Genomic DNA, 16,394 nt, shown 5'->3' with positions numbered 1-16,394 from the left:
ATGACATCCACGGCAGACCGACTGGCCCACCAGAAGGAGAGGGAGCAAGGCATTGGCACCAACCAGCGGGCGGTGAAGTTCTCCCAGCAGGACTATCAGAGTTTGCGGCAGCAGTGTCTGAAGAGTGGACGTCTCTTTGAGGACAACCGGTTTCCAGCGGAGAGGAAATCGCTGGGCTACAATGACCTGGGCCCATACTCATCCAAGACCAGGGGTGTTGTCTGGAAGAGGCCAAAGGTAGGTAGCTGCAAGAGAGACACGGCTATCAGAACAAAAATATTCTGTAATATGAAAAACTAAAACTAAGAATTGTGGGAGCATAAGTAAAGATAATGTATTTAAAATTGTTTAGTACTTAAATCAATCAAATCATCTAAATAATTTTATGGCACCTCCTGCAGTCTCAGTGGTGTTACACTGTACAATCCATTTGCATTGCTATTATAGTACTTTATAGTGTTAAATATCTTTTATCCAGATTTATCAAAGGAAACACATCGCTGGTGTACTATAGCCTACACGTTTTTGGTCTACACACAAACACACACACATTTGTACCTATTACTTTTTTTGCCGAATTTATGAATATGTGGATCAAAATAGACAGGGTTCATTAAATGCTTCTTAATACTAATACTAATATGAAAAGCTCATTGTCACTGTTCGCTGCTCTTTAAAGGAGCTGTGTTCCAACCCTAAGTTTATTGATGATGGAGCCACGAGGACAGACATTTGCCAGGGAGCTCTGGGTAAGTGAAGGGAAAGAAAATGGATGGATGATGGAGTGTAATGGCTTTAACAAGAAGACCAAAAATATCTGTAGAATAAACCCTCCACCCATTCGTCTGTTGAGCTTTACAAAGGAAGTTTGTTGGAACATGCATACTGCTCTGTTACAGGTGACTGCTGGCTCCTGGCTGCTATAGCTTCGCTGACCCTGGACCACCGCATCCTGGCTCGTGTGGTGCCTCCTGGACAAAGTTTCACAGAGGATTACGCCGGGATATTTCACTTCCAGGTCTGGCAAAGGCTTTTTTACATTTGTGTATGATGTAATCACCTGCCACGCAGACAAAACATACAATCACACAGGCAGGTTAAGAACTACTTAAATGCCATTAATTAAATGCTAGAAATATTTTCGTCACAGTTCTGGCAGTATGGTGAGTGGGTGGATGTGGTGGTCGACGACCGTTTGCCCACCAGAGATGGAAAGCTGCTGTTTGTCCACTCAGCGGAGGGCTCCGAGTTTTGGAGCGCTCTACTGGAGAAGGCCTATGCAAAGTATGTATTATCTTCCTTTTATTCCCAAATCGACATATCAGTTCATCTGTGAACGTGTTATGTATCCTCGTCTCTCTGTGTCCAACAGGGTGACTGGTTGCTATGAGGCTCTTTCAGGTGGAAACACTATTGAAGGTTTTGAGGATTTCACGGGAGGAATTGCAGAGATATACTCCTTAAACAAAGCTCCAGCAAATATCTTCCAGATCATACGTAGGGCCCTGAAGCTGGGTTCACTGCTCGGCTGCTCTATTGACGTAAATCTTATTTTACTACTGATTTACATGACTATCTGCAAACAATCCAACATTTAAACTATTATGCTATTGGTGCTCTCAGATAAGCAGTGCCTATGAGACGGAGGCAGTCACATCTCTGAAACTTGTGAAGGGACATGCATATTCAGTCACTGGAGCGGAAGAGGTACTACAACACTTTTTTCCCTTTAATTAAACTGCACATCTTCCTTATATATTAAACTCTTGCTCTTTCCGCAGGTTTATTACAGAGGCAGAATGGTTCAACTGGTCCGCATCAGGAACCCGTGGGGTCAAGTGGAGTGGACAGGGCCTTGGAGTGATGGGTAAATAACTGTATATAAAAAACCATCAGCTACCATTGATTAATTCCAGGCATTTTTTTAAAGCACAATGTTTTATAATTACTATTATTAGATCCAGTGAATGGGACTACATCAGCAAAGATGAGAAATCAAACTTCAACCATGTGGCGGAAGATGGAGAGTTCTGGTAAATGTTAAATGTAAATGTTTTGTTGATGGTAGAATATGGATTAATAATCATAATCTTCTATATCTCCAGCAGCAACTGTTTACGTTCAGACTCAGGCTGTGAAGTGAAGTCAAACTGAGATAAAAATATTTTTTAAAATATATTATATAATATATATTTTCCTCTTGCCAGGATGTCCTTCTCTGACTTCATCAGGCACTTCTCCAAGCTGGAGATCTGTAACTTGACCCCGGACACGCTCATGAGCGACACCGTGGGCCACTGGAACCACTACCAGTTTGAAGGGATGTGGCGAACTGGCTCCACAGCTGGTGGCTGCCGCAATAACGCAGGTGAGAGAAAAGAAAATCATTTGTGCAGTTATGTCTGAGCAAGACGTTCTGTGTATATACTACCTCACTTTTTCTGAATGTGTTCCAGCCACGTTCTCGTCCAACCCTCAGTTTGTGGTGCGTCTGGAGAACGTGGATGACGATCCTCTGGACGGCGAGGATGGATGTACATTTCTGGTGGGGCTGATGCAGAAGAATTCACGACAACAGAAGAGGCTTAACCGCGACCTTGAGACCATTGGCTTTGCCATTTATGAGGTGTCTGACAATAATATGATATTTCATATGAAATCAGTTTGTTGTATTTGACTTTTTTATGACTAATTGACTGATGTGCAATAAATATGCATCTTTCTTTTTTACAGGTCCCAGATGAGGTCTGTATTTGTTCTGGTACATGTCAGTAATGATCTTCAACTTAAAACATTTTAAATTACAGCACAAGTATTAATATGATTGTTTGATTGTCTTGTGAATGTCTGGGATCCCGCACAACTTTCCATTAATAAAACTCCTCTGCTGTTAACCTTCAGTACAAAGGTCGCAGCAATATTCATCTGGGTCCAGAGGTTCTGCTGCGACAGAGAGCTGTGGCCATGAGCCACAGCTTCATCAACATGCGAGAAGTATGCGATCGCATCAAACTCCCACCAGGGGAATACGCCGTCATCCCCTCAACCTTCTCACCCCACAAGAACGGCAGCTTCATTCTCAGGGTGTTCTCAGAGAAACAGGCTGCGACCAGGTATCTGTGTTACAGTAACACACAGGGTGCATGATGTGTTCAGGGTCATGTGCAGTAGAGCTCAGAGCTTTCGCTCATACCACCATCTAGTGGACAAAGTCAGTGGCCAGCTCCTTTAGTCACAAATAGAAAACTATTTGTTATTTCATTGCAAATCAACAGAGAGTGTTCACACTGTGCATTTCTGTTTTCAGTCCACTGGAGGAGGACATTGATGCTAAGATAGAGGAGGTAAAAAATATCCATAAAATAGTTCTTTTCTTTTCTTTCCTCCACAGTGAGTGGAAGTCTCACAGTAAATTTGAAATACACATTGGTTATTATAATATATGTTAAATTTAACATTCTGAGATCATGTATCAGACTTGCTGGTATCTTTCTCTCACAGGAGGAGATATCTGAGAGTGAAGTGGATCCTCATTTCAAGCAAATGTTCAAGAAGCTTGCAGGCTATGTAAGTAGAAGGATGTGACAAAAATGCATAAACTGCCATAATAAGAAAATTAATGCAATGTTTTCCCCAAACAGGATATGGAGATATCTGTCTTTGAATTGATTACACTTTTGAACAATGTTGTCTCTCATCGTAAGTACTAAAAAGTTGATTAATTTAAGCACAAACACTTTAATTTTCATTGACTTTAGACTTTGTTTTGTCACGTTCTTGCAGGGTCTGATATCAAGACAGATGGATTCAGCCTGGATACAGGTCGACTTATTGTCAGTCTGTTGGATGTATCCTCTTTAATACATTAAACAGACACTGATTTGTTATGTTGTGAAATAGCACCTTAAATTTACAAATGTCTTTCCACTGTGTCACTGCAGTTTGGATTGGTAAATGACATTAGTTCTAATCTTATCCAGAGGAGGGCTGAGTTAAATGATGTGGAACCAGATCATGATGATGTCAATATGCCACATTAAGAAAAATAAATGGATAGATATATCTTAAAGGCATTTACTCTGACAATCATAGATAGTCTGAGATAACAAGGGCAATCATGTAGAATTGTATTTTTTCATAAGTTCACTTTTAGTCCAGTTTATTGTGTAACCTCAAATTTTACTAAAATATTTAATGTATTGTAAAATATATGGTAATAATCATCTGCACCAATTTATCCTTGAAGTGAGGATGATTGAGGATGTGATTATAATCATTATTCACAAATGATACTTAAATGACTAATACGTGATTAATCACAGGCTTTACATGGTGTAATCCTTAACATTCACCAGAAAGATGAAAGTGCCAAGCTGGGACTGACGGAGTTCCATGTGCTTTGGAACAAAATACAGAATTATTTGGTGAGTTGCCATTAAATTGGTATGAAATGAATTATGATCATGGTAGGAACACCTTTCTGCATCTGCTAACACAAATCATGGCTGTCTGGGTCACACAGGCGATCTTTAAGAATCACGACTCAGACTACTCTGGCACCATGAGCTCCCATGAGATGAGAGGCGCTGCCACTGAAGCAGGTAAAAAGACATGATCGCAAGAGGAATCTCAAACAGTAACATCCAACAGTTAAAGTGTGAACAGTGGAAAGGACCATATAGCTTATTTGCATGCCTTGCTGCAAAGCTGTCATCCTCTGCTGCATGGCTCCATGATATATCAGCGATGTAGTTGCATTCAGACTCTGGTTGTCTTTGAATTGAGAATACCACTAAAGCTGAAATACCTGTGGACCAAGTTAAGGTATTGTCATGCCCATGACTTCTAAAATAGAAATATCAGTGAACTGCAGAGGAAAATAAAGCAGCATTAGTTTCTGGCATAGCAGATGGTGTGTTTGTGTGTATAATTAGTGCCAGGAGAAAATGTAAGACTGGATAAGCCAGTTTGACTCCCTCCCTGCACAAAGGCGTCTGTCGTGCATGCTTTACCACAGGAACAAAATGAGTATGGGCGAGGCTGTGTAACAAACCTCTTCCATTGTTAATAACTGACACCTCTCTAAAGATCAAAATAAAATAAAAAACACTTCCCCAAGATCAGATTTGATCCTCATGTATGAAACCAACCCTGCAATCTTCCAGGAAGTTGATGATGGTTATGTTTCTTCCACAGGTTTCCATGTCAACAGTGCCGTGCTACAGGCCATAGTCAACCGTTACACTGATGCTCAGTACGCCATAGACTTTGACAGTTTTGTGGCGTGTCTCATTAAACTGGAAATGCTCTTCAGTAAGTGTCAGCAAAAACAACTTATACAACAACAATACTCCTTAATCTCATTCTGATCTGTATCAGAGAGCTGCGGTCTGTTTACAACCCGTATGTGTGTTTTCCTCTCAACCAGAAATGTTCAAGTCTCTGGAAAGAAACAACTCTGGGAAGATCGAGCTGGACATGCAACAGGTGTGTTGGAGAAAAATAGTGTGTTTTTTAGCCACTCCCATTTTAGTCACTGTGTTGTTGTGTAACTTTTTGTTTTTGCTCTTTGCAGTGGCTGTGCCTGGCTATCAACTAGCTCTGGAAACAACACAAACAGGGATTCCTTTGTGATATTAGCCAGTTAACCCAATGAGAAAAGCATTTAGCATACACTTTATCACACATTTAAATTGTATTTGCCTGATATGTAAATGGGGGAAAAAACCTTTACGGGTTATTTTTTTTCCTATTTTTGTTAAAAGTTAAAAACGTAACCAGTTTTACTTTATTGGTGTTTGCTCTTGGAAAATGTCTGTCAAGTGATAGAAAAATAAAAAAGTAAGAAACCTCTTGACTGTTCCAATTTATTAAATCTTGCACAGATCAAACAGATTAAATTATTCAAATATTGTCTGGGATTTTCATTGTTTTTCATACTGGTAAGAAATGACTGATGCAACAACAAGAACTGTGGTGTTGTCTATCATACACTCACAAAAATGCTAACTTTATATATTTAAAACACATATAAAATGTAAATTATCACATATGTTCAATGTAAAGGGTCACATTTGTTTAAGAGTTTTCTATCATGTTGAGTTGATGTGAATAAATATAATAACTTGAAAATATGATTTTTTAAATTATTTAATGATTTTTTATGAAAAGGTGTAAGTTCATTTAATCAAATTACTTTCAAGTCCTTTGATTTACTTTATTTTTCACATCAACTCAACATTCAACATCATACATTGAACGTATGTGATAAAATGACCATTTTTATATGTAATTGTAATAGATAAAGTTAACATTTTAGACACAACATTTCTCAGGGTGTACAGAAATGATACATAATTATATTCAGAAATTCAATCCCTCTGCTAAAGAACCTGTGGTGGTCCACATCTGGACCAATCACGAGCCAACAATCCAGTCTAGACGCACAGAGGGAAACAGGTGAACCAGAAAAAGCAGCCTGACCAGGGTGTGGAGACAAGTTGAACTGCAAATGTAACAAAGCTACCCTGACTAAAACACACACCAGACGACTCACAGGCAGAGGAGACGTGTCACAAGCCGCTGAATATGTCGGGCATTGCGAGCAAACTTGCGCACAACCGAGAGCGATCGCACGGGGTCGGGACCAACTCCCACGCGGTGAAATACCTGAACCAGGACTACGAGGCACTGAGGGATTGCTGCCTGGAGAGAGGGCGGCTGTTCGAGGATGACTGCTTCGAGGCTCTGCCCTCATCCCTGGGCTTCAACGAGCTGGGACCAGACTCTTACAAAGTGCGGGGCATCACCTGGAAGAGACCCACGGTGGGTAGAGGAGCTGCAAGAGACACGATGTGCCTTAAACAGAAACACGCTGCAAACACTCTGAGCATAATTGTATATGACTTTTTTTACATATATATACATATAGATAATTTTTTATCATGCATGTGTTGACTCTAAACATTTGCTGATATATTTGCTATTTTCCTCATATTTTCCTACACACCTTTCCTTTTACACTCAGTCTATTGTTCAGTGATGAAAGCCAGTTCCTGTTACCAAGATGCAAAGTTCTTTTTTTCCTAAAAGCTGCAACCTGCAGTTTGTTTATAATATTAATATGTGTGTGATCATAAACATACTTTTTAGACCCCAAAAATACTAAACTCAAGTGAATAAGAAAAAATAAAAACTGCTTTGTTCATTTCCACCTCTTTTCTTTCAGGAGTTGAGCTCCAATCCAAAATTCATTTTTGAAAATGCCACCAGGACTGACATTTGTCAAGGAGCGCTTGGTGAGAAATGCATTCAGATATTTCAAGTATTTATTTTACATATATTTCCATCTTCAACAACTCCAAATTATCAGGTCATGTGGATGTTTCCTTCCATCCGTTACTGTCATCATGCTTATCCTGGATCCTTTTGCTTGTCTAACTTTACATTGAATTCCCTCTTGCAACAACTCCCCCCGTCTTCTCTGTCTTCACCCAGTCTAGCAGAGTGGATACATGTGTGGTTGAGACTGAGCTGTATTTGCTGCTGCTGAGAAATGTGTAGAATGTGAGCGAGCAGTAACTGTGCACAGCTGAGGTGTGTGTGTGAGAGAGAGAGCAAACAAACTAAACTACAAACTCACATTTTGCATAACTTTGTCACCTTGTGTTCAGGTGACTGCTGGCTCCTCGCAGCAATCGCTTCCTTGACCCTCAACAAACAGGTTTTGACTCGGGTTGTACCCCACGACCAGAGCTTTGACAAGAACTACGCAGGCATCTTTCACTTCGAGGTTCAGTACTTGGACACACACCACAGCTGCGTTCTTTGTAAGTGGTGCAGACAGGTTGGATTTTATGTATTGAGTTCTCTTCTCTTCTCTGTGGTTCAGTTCTGGCAGTTTGGTGAGTGGGTGGATGTGGTGGTCGATGACCGTTTGCCCACCAAAGATGGAAAGCTGCTGTTTGTTCACTCAGAGGAGGGATCCGAGTTTTGGAGCGCACTGCTGGAGAAGGCATATGCCAAGTATGGAGGAATAGAACATCTGAATCAATGTGTTTTAGTGGTCTGCTCCTCTGGTGTAGTCCTTCATGAAACCTTTTTGTCCCCTTCAGGTTGAATGGATGCTACGAGGCTCTCTCTGGAGGCAGTACCATTGAGGGTTTCGAGGATTTCACTGGAGGCATTTCTGAGAGGCATGACCTGACAAAGGCGGATCCCCATCTCTTCAAAATCATTAAGAAGGCTCTGGAGAGAGGATCCCTTCTGGGATGCTCCATTGATGTTTGTTTGAGTTTCTTGTTTTACTTTCATGGAGTGTTGTTGGTGTCCTCTTGGGATCTGGTACTTTTGACCTCACTACTTTTTCCTCTCCATCCCAGATCACTAGCGCGAGTGATTCAGAAGCTGTCACTTATCGCAAGCTGGTGAAGGGTCATGCCTATTCATTGACGGGAGCAGACCAGGTAAGGGAATGTGTACAGATCATAAGACAAAGGCCATCCAGGTACAAGTGAAGCTGCTGTGGCTGCTACATAAATGTGACAAAGAATGAGGAGTTACAAGATAACAATATCAATGATAACAAAATCATTAGGGTATCAGGGGTCACAAAATGGTTTTATGAGACACAAGCTGTGTTCAGGGGCTGCATCCTTCAGAGGCTGCATTTTGAGACAGATTGTGTCACAGCAGTGTGACTAGACATTTTGAAGGCTCCTTTAAATGCAGCAGACAATTGCGTCCTTCCATTTACGATAAACAAAGGCTCCAACTGTCACATCCCTCTCTGCCCAACCTATCCCAGGATTCAGGTTTTTCAAAGAAGTAATGGCACAGGCAAGAAACAAGATGGCCACCATTTGAGTATCACTCTTTAACTCTCGCCTAACAGTACACACATGAAAAAAATCCAAGGGGCATTCATTTTTCTCACTGTGTCCAACTTCAGCTCTGTTGGTGGGCAACAGCAAAAAAGACAAGACGAGCTGGTGACGATGATCACAGAAATCCTCTGTAGACCACCGTCTCATTTCAGTACAGCCCATGTGTTCTATGCAGCCCACGGAGGAGGCGGTCTTCATTGGCCACGAAGATCGTGTCCTCTGAAGAATGTAGCCCCTGAATAGAGACACAACTACATTCACCAGATTTCAATCAATATTATAATTTAATATTTTTGTTTATATTTGATTATACTGTTTTTTCTGATTGGGGGTAATTGAAACTTTATTTTGTGTCAGGTTGAATACAACGGTGACGTGGTGCAGTTGGTCAGGATTAGAAACCCATGGGGTCAGGTGGAGTGGAATGGAGACTGGAGTGACAAGTGAGTGTTGTGTACATGTAGGGGTTTTATGGGCAGGAAATCACAGGCACAGGCACACTCATGGTTCCTAGATAATGATTATTGTGATCCCCGACTTCTTCTAATGCCAGATTAGCAGAATGAATTAAAAATCCTAATAATTATGGAACTGACACTCATGTTCCCCCCATAGGATTATTAATAACAACTCTGGTAATTTTTAGCCTTTTACTCTGTGTCCTCATCAGGTTAAACATTTAATTTAGTCCAATACTTTGATTTAGGACCAGATGCCTGCAAAACTATTTACAATCCCATCTTCCATTGGTTAACCATAGACTTTATATGAAAGTGGACGCTTCTCCATCTCCTCCCATCATCCAAAAATAAAGCCAAAATATCCTTGATACAAAGGCTGCCATCTTGCAAGAAATGACATTGTTTGGAGACAGTCTGGACAGTAGAAATCTTGAGATGGAGCCAGGGAGGCGAAGTGCCACTAATACACATGCTTGACCAATCGCGAGTCAGTCTCAGCTCTTAATCATGACATTTCATCCAATCAATTACCTAATTGAAACCACACGTACTTGAACAAACATCTGTGTGCAAGGAACTGCTGTAAATGACAGAAGCCATCTTTTAAGAAAATGTGTTTGATGTGCACTTTGACTTTTTAGTTTGGCCTATATCCAATCCACTAACATGGAGGGGGCAGGATTTGTAACCTATACTTCTGCCTGCCACCAGGGGGCATTCAAGGTGCTTTAGCTTCACTTTCAGGGAGCAGTGATGTTAATTTTGATATACAGTCCATTATTCCTGTTAAACATCAGCATGTTAGCATCCCTAACATTAGCACTGTGCCTCACAGCCCCGATGGATGTAGACACATGACTACTTTGACTATCCACTCTGAATATGATGAAAAAACATTTATCATGTCAAGAATGTGTTTCAGCTCCATTTTAGACTGAGCTGTGGAACTGTGATAACATTATTCATTAAAATTGAATTGAATTTTTAATGTATTTTATGAATGGGCCTATTCCAAATAATTGGCACTGTCTCCCTGGCCTTGGTGATTCATGCCTGTAAGAGGACCCAGCCTTATTGACTCATCCTTTGTTTTTATGAGGGTGTTAAGTGTGTCCTCTTCTTTCATGCATGTAACCCACAGAGAAATGTGTACACACCCAGTGGCTGGTAAAAGGGTGGAGGAGTTGTGTGGCGTTCACTTCATGAGGCTGGTTATTTGTGCAAAACACTATTCAACTTACTCACACTCTAATTCTAGCTCTCGCAATTGGAGATATGTGAGTGATGAGGATCGGAAGAGGCTGACCAACCATTGTGAGGATGGGGAATTCTGGTAAATCTCGCTGAAGGAACTTCAACAGTCTCCATACAGCAAACATATATATTGTCTGGACAACAAATAACAAGCTCTAATGACACAAAAGGAGGAAAAAGTAAAGGATGTGATTGTTTTTTTCCATTTTCCTTGTACCGCCTTTTCTACAGGATGTCATTTCCTGACTTTCTGCGCCAATATTCTCGCCTTGAAATATGCAACCTCACCCCTGATGTCCTCACAGACGACTACAAGAAATGGGCAGAGTCCGAGTTTGAAGACACATGGAGGATGGACGTGTCAGCTGGTGGCTGCAGAAACTATCCAAGTACAACCAGTTTCATAATTTTTGCATAATTGCAGCTCCAGATTTGAACCCATCACTAGTTTATATGTGTCGTAAACAAACACAAATACCCAACTAACCCTTGCTTCCCTTCCTAGATTCCTTCTGGATGAATCCTCAGTGTGTCATAAAGCTGGATGAGGTGGATGATGACCCTGATGATGGCGAGGAGGGTTGCACCTTCATCGTGGGCTTGATGCAGAAGAACAAGCGTAGTAGGAGAAAAATGGGGGAAGACATGGAGACCATTGGTTTTGCCATCTACGAGGTGAGGAGCTGTTTGAAATACAGTTTCAGTGACGACATTTGTCAGTAGACACTTCTCTCATGTTCTTACATTTGATTTGTTTTTGTCTTTTTCTAGCTGCCTGAGGAGGTACGTAAGCAAAGATGAAGAAACTAAATGAACTTGTTGCTGGGAGCCGTCATTTTTCATGAAGAATGAGCACCCAAAGCAACTGTTTCATCAGTGTTTAATTAAAAATAGAAAAACAAGGAGGTCCAATGGATGGTGTGTCAGCAGTGCCCTCATGTGACCAAACTGCATGTGTGTCTTTTTCCAGTACTATGGCAAAAGGCAGGTGCATCTGAAGAAGAACTTCTTCAAGTACAATGCCTCGGCAGCGCGCTCTGAGACCTTCATCAACCTGCGGGAAGTGTGCAGCCGCTTCAGTCTTCCCCCTGGAGAGTACCTCATCATCCCCTCCACCTTCGAGCCCAACAAGAATGGAGACTTCTATGTGCGAGTCTTCTCTGAGAAACAGGCTGATTTCCAGTACGCTCATTTCATTAAGAAAAGCTGCTTCGTGAGGACGAAGAGATTGTAATTCATAATCACAGCGTTCAAAATGATCATATGTGACTTTCGGCTTTCAGGGAGATTGACGATCCTGTGGACTGCCATGTTCAGGAGGTAAATCATATCTCTTGATTTATTCTTTGGAAGAATAATATTGATATTAATATTTTACAAAGGGAAAATCATTTTTATTTTGTCAACTATAGATTAATGTTGATGAAGATGACATCAGTGACCATTTCAAGAAACTGTTTGGTCAGCTTGCCGGACACGTGAGCAAACTCAATATTTTAAATATTTCATCGTGTAGGTTTTCAGTCAATGTTCCTGTACTTTACAGTCTTTGTCATGTGATTCTTAGGATGTGGAGATTTCTGTGTTCGAGCTGCAGAAAATCCTCAACAGAGTGGTGATGAGGAGTAAGTGTATGATTTGTTTCTCATCTTTCAGCTATTTCCGTGAGGAGAGAATTCAATGTGATGGGGTGTGGCTGCACAGTATAGGGAACCCACAGGGGTCTAGCTGGGCTCAACTAGGGATCTGGATATGAAGACAATGGAGTCTGGAGGAGGAGGTTCACAGAAAATCACTGAAATGACAGCTGATGGCGACAGACAGGAGAAGAGATTTATAGTTTGACTGCAACAACATGATTTTCTGTATGAGATCATGGCATAATCTGATTAGATTACCATTAACAACCATTGAGCAGTGAGCTCATTAGAAGAGGTGGGGAGATTGAGCGAAAACTAGACATACAGAACGTTTTCCCTTCATTAATGTGCACCTCACACTGTAAAGCAATGTATGCCTGTGTTTTATTCATTCTCAGGAGATGACATCAAAACCGATGGATTCAGTCTGACAACTTGCCGCAACATGGTCAACCTGCTGGATGTATCCTGTTCTGAGTTACTGTATGTCGGAAGAAATATGCAAAATCTTGAACCTCTTAGCATCACGTTTTGCCCAATTTTCAGTGTTTGCCTTTTGGGAAATGCACAATTTGTTTTTCATTGTGACAGTCAGGAGAGAAGGTTTATGTCACTGCTGCATAACTGAAAACACTGAAAATGAGGGGAAGAGTGCAGCTGTGTGGTGATATGGTACTACTACAAAAAATGCCTACAATCCTTACTTTATGTATTTTGATTTGATTTGATTAAGTTCAAGTTAAGGGTCACATTAGATAATAAAGTAAAACTTGTATGTTTAATATGTATTTAATGTTTAATGTTTATACGTATTTATATTTATGCATAAGTTAACTTTAATCAAATAAATCAAGTTATTTGATTTGATTTATTCACACTAAGTCAGCATGACAGAAAACATGTGAAAAATGTGGTCTCTACCTGGTTCTTGTCAGTACATGTGCTGCAGCAGTTTGGACAAGCTGCAAAGTCTTTAAAGACTTACTGGTGCAGCCTGATAATAAGGAGGTACATTACAGGACGTGCCTGATTTCTTGTTATGTAGGTGAAATAAGTCCTTGAATGTTTTTAAAATTAATTTTAAATATTAATCCAAGGATAAATCTGGAACAAAGATTTCTGATAGGTTCACTGGAGGCAAAGGCAAGTGGCTATATCATTAGATCATGTATCTCTGAAGTTTTAGAAGCTCAATTAATATTAAGAGAAAAGCTTTTGGTCATCCAGGTTTAAAACCTGCTTGAAGTTTAGCTGATTAGTTCCTTTTGGTTTCATAGATAATATAACTGTGCATCTTCTGCATAACAATGAAAATTCAAGTGTTTCCTGAAAAATCAACACTAACAAATGTACATGTGTTAGAGGCCCAGAGCCTGCCGCACATGACTCTGTGTGGGGTTTAGGGTTGTCACAATTGTCCTTAACATTGTCCTCAAAGAAAGATGGAAGCGGCAAGCTAGGATTGGTAGAATTTAAGATCCTATGGTCAAAGATTGAGAAATTCCTGGTGTGTTCCCTATCTGTTTATATTGACATTAACATACAATGTGTAACATACATACATGAGTAGAATGGTACTGGCACATATTAATGCACTGAGTTCTCTATTAGGATCTTTACAAAGGCAAAGACGTAGACCAAAGTGGCTGTATGAGTTCCTCTGAGATGCGGGTGGCTGTTGATGAAGCAGGTGAGAAATCTGTGATGCTGATTTTTTTTTTAATTATTTACACTGTACATCCAGAGAGGACAGTGGTGAGATTTGCATGATATGGTCTGATGGGTGAATTTCTATACTTTCTCTCCAATTTGGACAGGATTCTCTCTCAACAACCCTCTGCATCAGATTATTGTGGCCCGTTACAGTGATGCAGACCACTCCATCGACTTTGACAATTTTGTCTGCTGCCTGATTCGCTTGGAGTCGCTCTTCAGTGAGTTTTTGTCCTTGCCAGCGTTTTGTTAATTTTGTCTGCCACAACCAAATGTCATGATAACTAAATTCTGATGTTGAATTTTCTTTAACACCAGAGACCTTCAAGACCCTGGATAAGGACGGGTCAGGTCATGTAGAGCTGGGTTTTCTTGAGGTAAGAGCCCGTTTGTGATCATGAAACAAGAACATAAACAATGGTTTATGAACTGCAGTGACTGTGAGTTTCCTCCACAGTGGATGAATCTGGTGATGTTGTAGAGGAGCCCTGACTGTTTACAGTTGAAGAATCCACGTTTGTGCTGAAGAATCATCATATCTGTGTATTTGCTGCAGGTTTTCTGGTGAATGTCTTTTGCAATGGAATGGACTTTAAATCTGAGTGAAAACTATTGCCGGTGGCCTGAGTATCCATAAACAAAATAATGCCACAGTCAAATAATAATGTGTTTGATTAGTATTCAATAAAAAAAGATATATGTGCTGTTCTTTCAAGAAGTAACTAAATCACTTTGTTGGACATTTTGTGAAACCTAATAACTGATTTTCTTGCAGATTGATACCAATCTCAAACCAGTATGGTAAATATGAAGCAACAGCCAGCAGCCGATTAGCTTAGCATGAACGCATAGGAAGTTACCAACAGCTACTAAAATCCTCCTAGCACCTCTCGAGCTCACCAAGCAACTCTCTGTATCTCATTTGTCAAATGCCAGTTGTTCACGTATCTTTTGCAGAGATCAAACTACTGAGATAACAATGGGATTCAGCTTCAGAGGTAATGGTGGAAGGATTGTTTGCATTTAGATAAGAGCCAAGCTACTGTTTCCCCTGATCTTTGTTTCTCTTAATGTCAGGAAAAGGAAACTAACTGCCTGTGGTAGTTTCCATATCTAAGTACAGCAATTAAAGTGGTAACAGTCTTATTAGTCAACTCAAGGCGAGAAACAGTTGAACTCCTTTTTTTTGCAAGAATGCAATATAAGAAATTATACAGAAATTCTGTCACACATCACAGATCTGTGTGGCATCTCTTCCCTTTCATCTGAAAGAAGGTTCTTAATAGTGAAAAAGTCTACTTCATGATATATCACCATATTATCTGGATTCTGCTGATATGTTTCCAGACTGCCAAATTATTGTAAACCCAACAAACCAATCAATGGCTATTAATTAAAAAAATAGCATATCATCTATTCTATTTTTTTTTTCTTTTGAGTGCCAGATTACTGACCTTTGAAAACATATCTGTCTACACCCAACGATAGTCCAACAGGCATGAAACTTGAACCGAGGTGAGAACAACAATGGTTTTCTTCATTCAAAATTTTTAGTAGAGTTACTTTTTGCAGATCAACCCACATCTGTGAGGAGAGTGTCTTACAACTAAACATGGTCTTACGAACAATCTAATTTTAACTTATGAGTCACAACACTTGTGTAGGTTTCTAAAGCCTTACATAAAAAAACGAATGACTCAGCATGTAGCAGGCCCTCTTCATACACACCCTGACACTATTAAAATCTCAAACTCAATTCTTGTTTTTCTTATTTATAAAAATATTTTAAATAATTAAAGGACATAGGAGCCATTTCAAGAAAGAACATTTTCATCTTCAGAGGTTCTTTATTGAAATTCCGTTTGGGTTGGTTTTTGTTTAATTGAGGCTATTTCGTTCATAAACAGGGGAAACAGAATTTAAAAATTAACACTTTCCTGAAAAGCTTTCAACTGTTTTAGAGTCAGTTTTGACTTTCCACATTATTATTATTGTTGTTGTTGCTGTTATCATTATTATTATTACCTTGGCCAGGGAGGTCTGTTAATTTGCAGGATTAGTCATAAACTATAAAGGATACAGGATTTTTTTTTTTTTCAATTGGGATTGTTTCAATTTTTCTTTGATATCTCAAATAATGATGTGTAGATCTTGATGAAGAAATGAGAAAACAGAAATATTTAGGAGGTTGGTATAGTTGAGTGTGTGCAATTGGGTGTGAATGTAGCTGAGAAATGTAATGTGGCCTTAGCATAAGGATGGCCTAGGTGGAGGTATGTGCTCTACTGAGTTACTAGTTATTATTATACTTCAGTATAATGTATTTAGTGGTTCAGAGATCGACCAGCAGATGTCAGAGTGCTCATAAAGTAGAGGTGTGCTTCTTTGTCGTCACTGAATGGGTTGTGGCCGGACTTGCTGTGTGCTTGCAGCAGCATGCA

General features: G+C 40.0%; 2 protein-coding genes across 3 annotated transcripts; both read left to right on the top strand.

Annotated features, from left to right (window-relative positions):
- Positions 1-5,854, top strand: LOC109632323 (calpain-2 catalytic subunit-like). Of its 2 annotated transcripts, XM_020091552.2 has the most exons (21): positions 1-237; positions 680-749; positions 900-1,018; positions 1,151-1,284; positions 1,373-1,541; positions 1,624-1,707; positions 1,782-1,867; positions 1,959-2,033; positions 2,208-2,368; positions 2,457-2,626; positions 2,734-2,745; positions 2,902-3,113; positions 3,308-3,344; positions 3,502-3,567; positions 3,642-3,699; positions 3,784-3,848; positions 4,356-4,424; positions 4,523-4,601; positions 5,197-5,313; positions 5,429-5,487; positions 5,576-5,854. In XM_020091552.2, exons 1-21 carry the CDS (start codon positions 1-3, stop codon positions 5,597-5,599), a joined length of 2,103 nt encoding a protein of 700 aa, XP_019947111.2. In that variant the 3' UTR covers positions 5,600-5,854. The 2 variants fall into 2 exon arrangements, 1 of the variants encoding a protein (XP_019947111.2); XR_011246049.1 differs by lacking the exons at positions 3,642-3,699; positions 5,429-5,487; positions 5,576-5,854 and having other exon boundaries at positions 5,197-5,255.
- A 588-nt stretch (positions 5,855-6,442) lies between these two features.
- On the top strand, positions 6,443-14,653 carry LOC109630641 (calpain-2 catalytic subunit-like). The gene is made up of 21 exons (XM_069538803.1): positions 6,443-6,825; positions 7,229-7,298; positions 7,674-7,792; positions 7,892-8,025; positions 8,115-8,283; positions 8,382-8,465; positions 9,243-9,328; positions 10,605-10,679; positions 10,832-10,989; positions 11,106-11,275; positions 11,372-11,383; positions 11,571-11,782; positions 11,884-11,920; positions 12,013-12,078; positions 12,168-12,225; positions 12,639-12,703; positions 13,679-13,747; positions 13,852-13,930; positions 14,058-14,174; positions 14,272-14,330; positions 14,411-14,653. Exons 1-21 carry the CDS (start codon positions 6,589-6,591, stop codon positions 14,432-14,434), a joined length of 2,100 nt encoding a protein of 699 aa, XP_069394904.1. The 5' UTR covers positions 6,443-6,588; the 3' UTR covers positions 14,435-14,653.
- The last annotated feature ends 1,741 nt before the right edge of the window (positions 14,654-16,394 follow it).

The sequence above is a fragment of the Paralichthys olivaceus genome, chromosome 14, assembly GCF_024713975.1.
Source record: "Paralichthys olivaceus isolate ysfri-2021 chromosome 14, ASM2471397v2, whole genome shotgun sequence".
Taxonomy (NCBI): Eukaryota; Metazoa; Chordata; class Actinopteri; order Pleuronectiformes; family Paralichthyidae; genus Paralichthys; species Paralichthys olivaceus.
Note: the sequence above shows the minus strand (reverse complement) of the source record. Positions and strands in the feature narration are given on the sequence as shown.

Bases quoted from the DNA above. Each gene is read 5' to 3' on its own strand.
- LOC109630641 (XM_069538803.1), top strand. From the start codon at position 6,589: ATGTCGGGCATTGCGAGCAAACTTGCGCACAACCGAGAGCGATCGCAC. The intron at 9,329-10,604 runs GTGAGTGTTGTG...CTCTAATTCTAG, and splicing joins AATGGAGACTGGAGTGACAA to CTCTCGCAATTGGAGATATG. The intron at 10,680-10,831 runs GTAAATCTCGCT...CCTTTTCTACAG, and splicing joins TGTGAGGATGGGGAATTCTG to GATGTCATTTCCTGACTTTC.
- LOC109632323 (XM_020091552.2), top strand. From the start codon at position 1: ATGACATCCACGGCAGACCGACTGGCCCACCAGAAGGAGAGGGAGCAA. The intron at 238-679 runs GTAGGTAGCTGC...TGCTCTTTAAAG, and splicing joins TTGTCTGGAAGAGGCCAAAG to GAGCTGTGTTCCAACCCTAA. The intron at 3,849-4,355 runs GTATCCTCTTTA...AACATTCACCAG, and splicing joins TTATTGTCAGTCTGTTGGAT to AAAGATGAAAGTGCCAAGCT.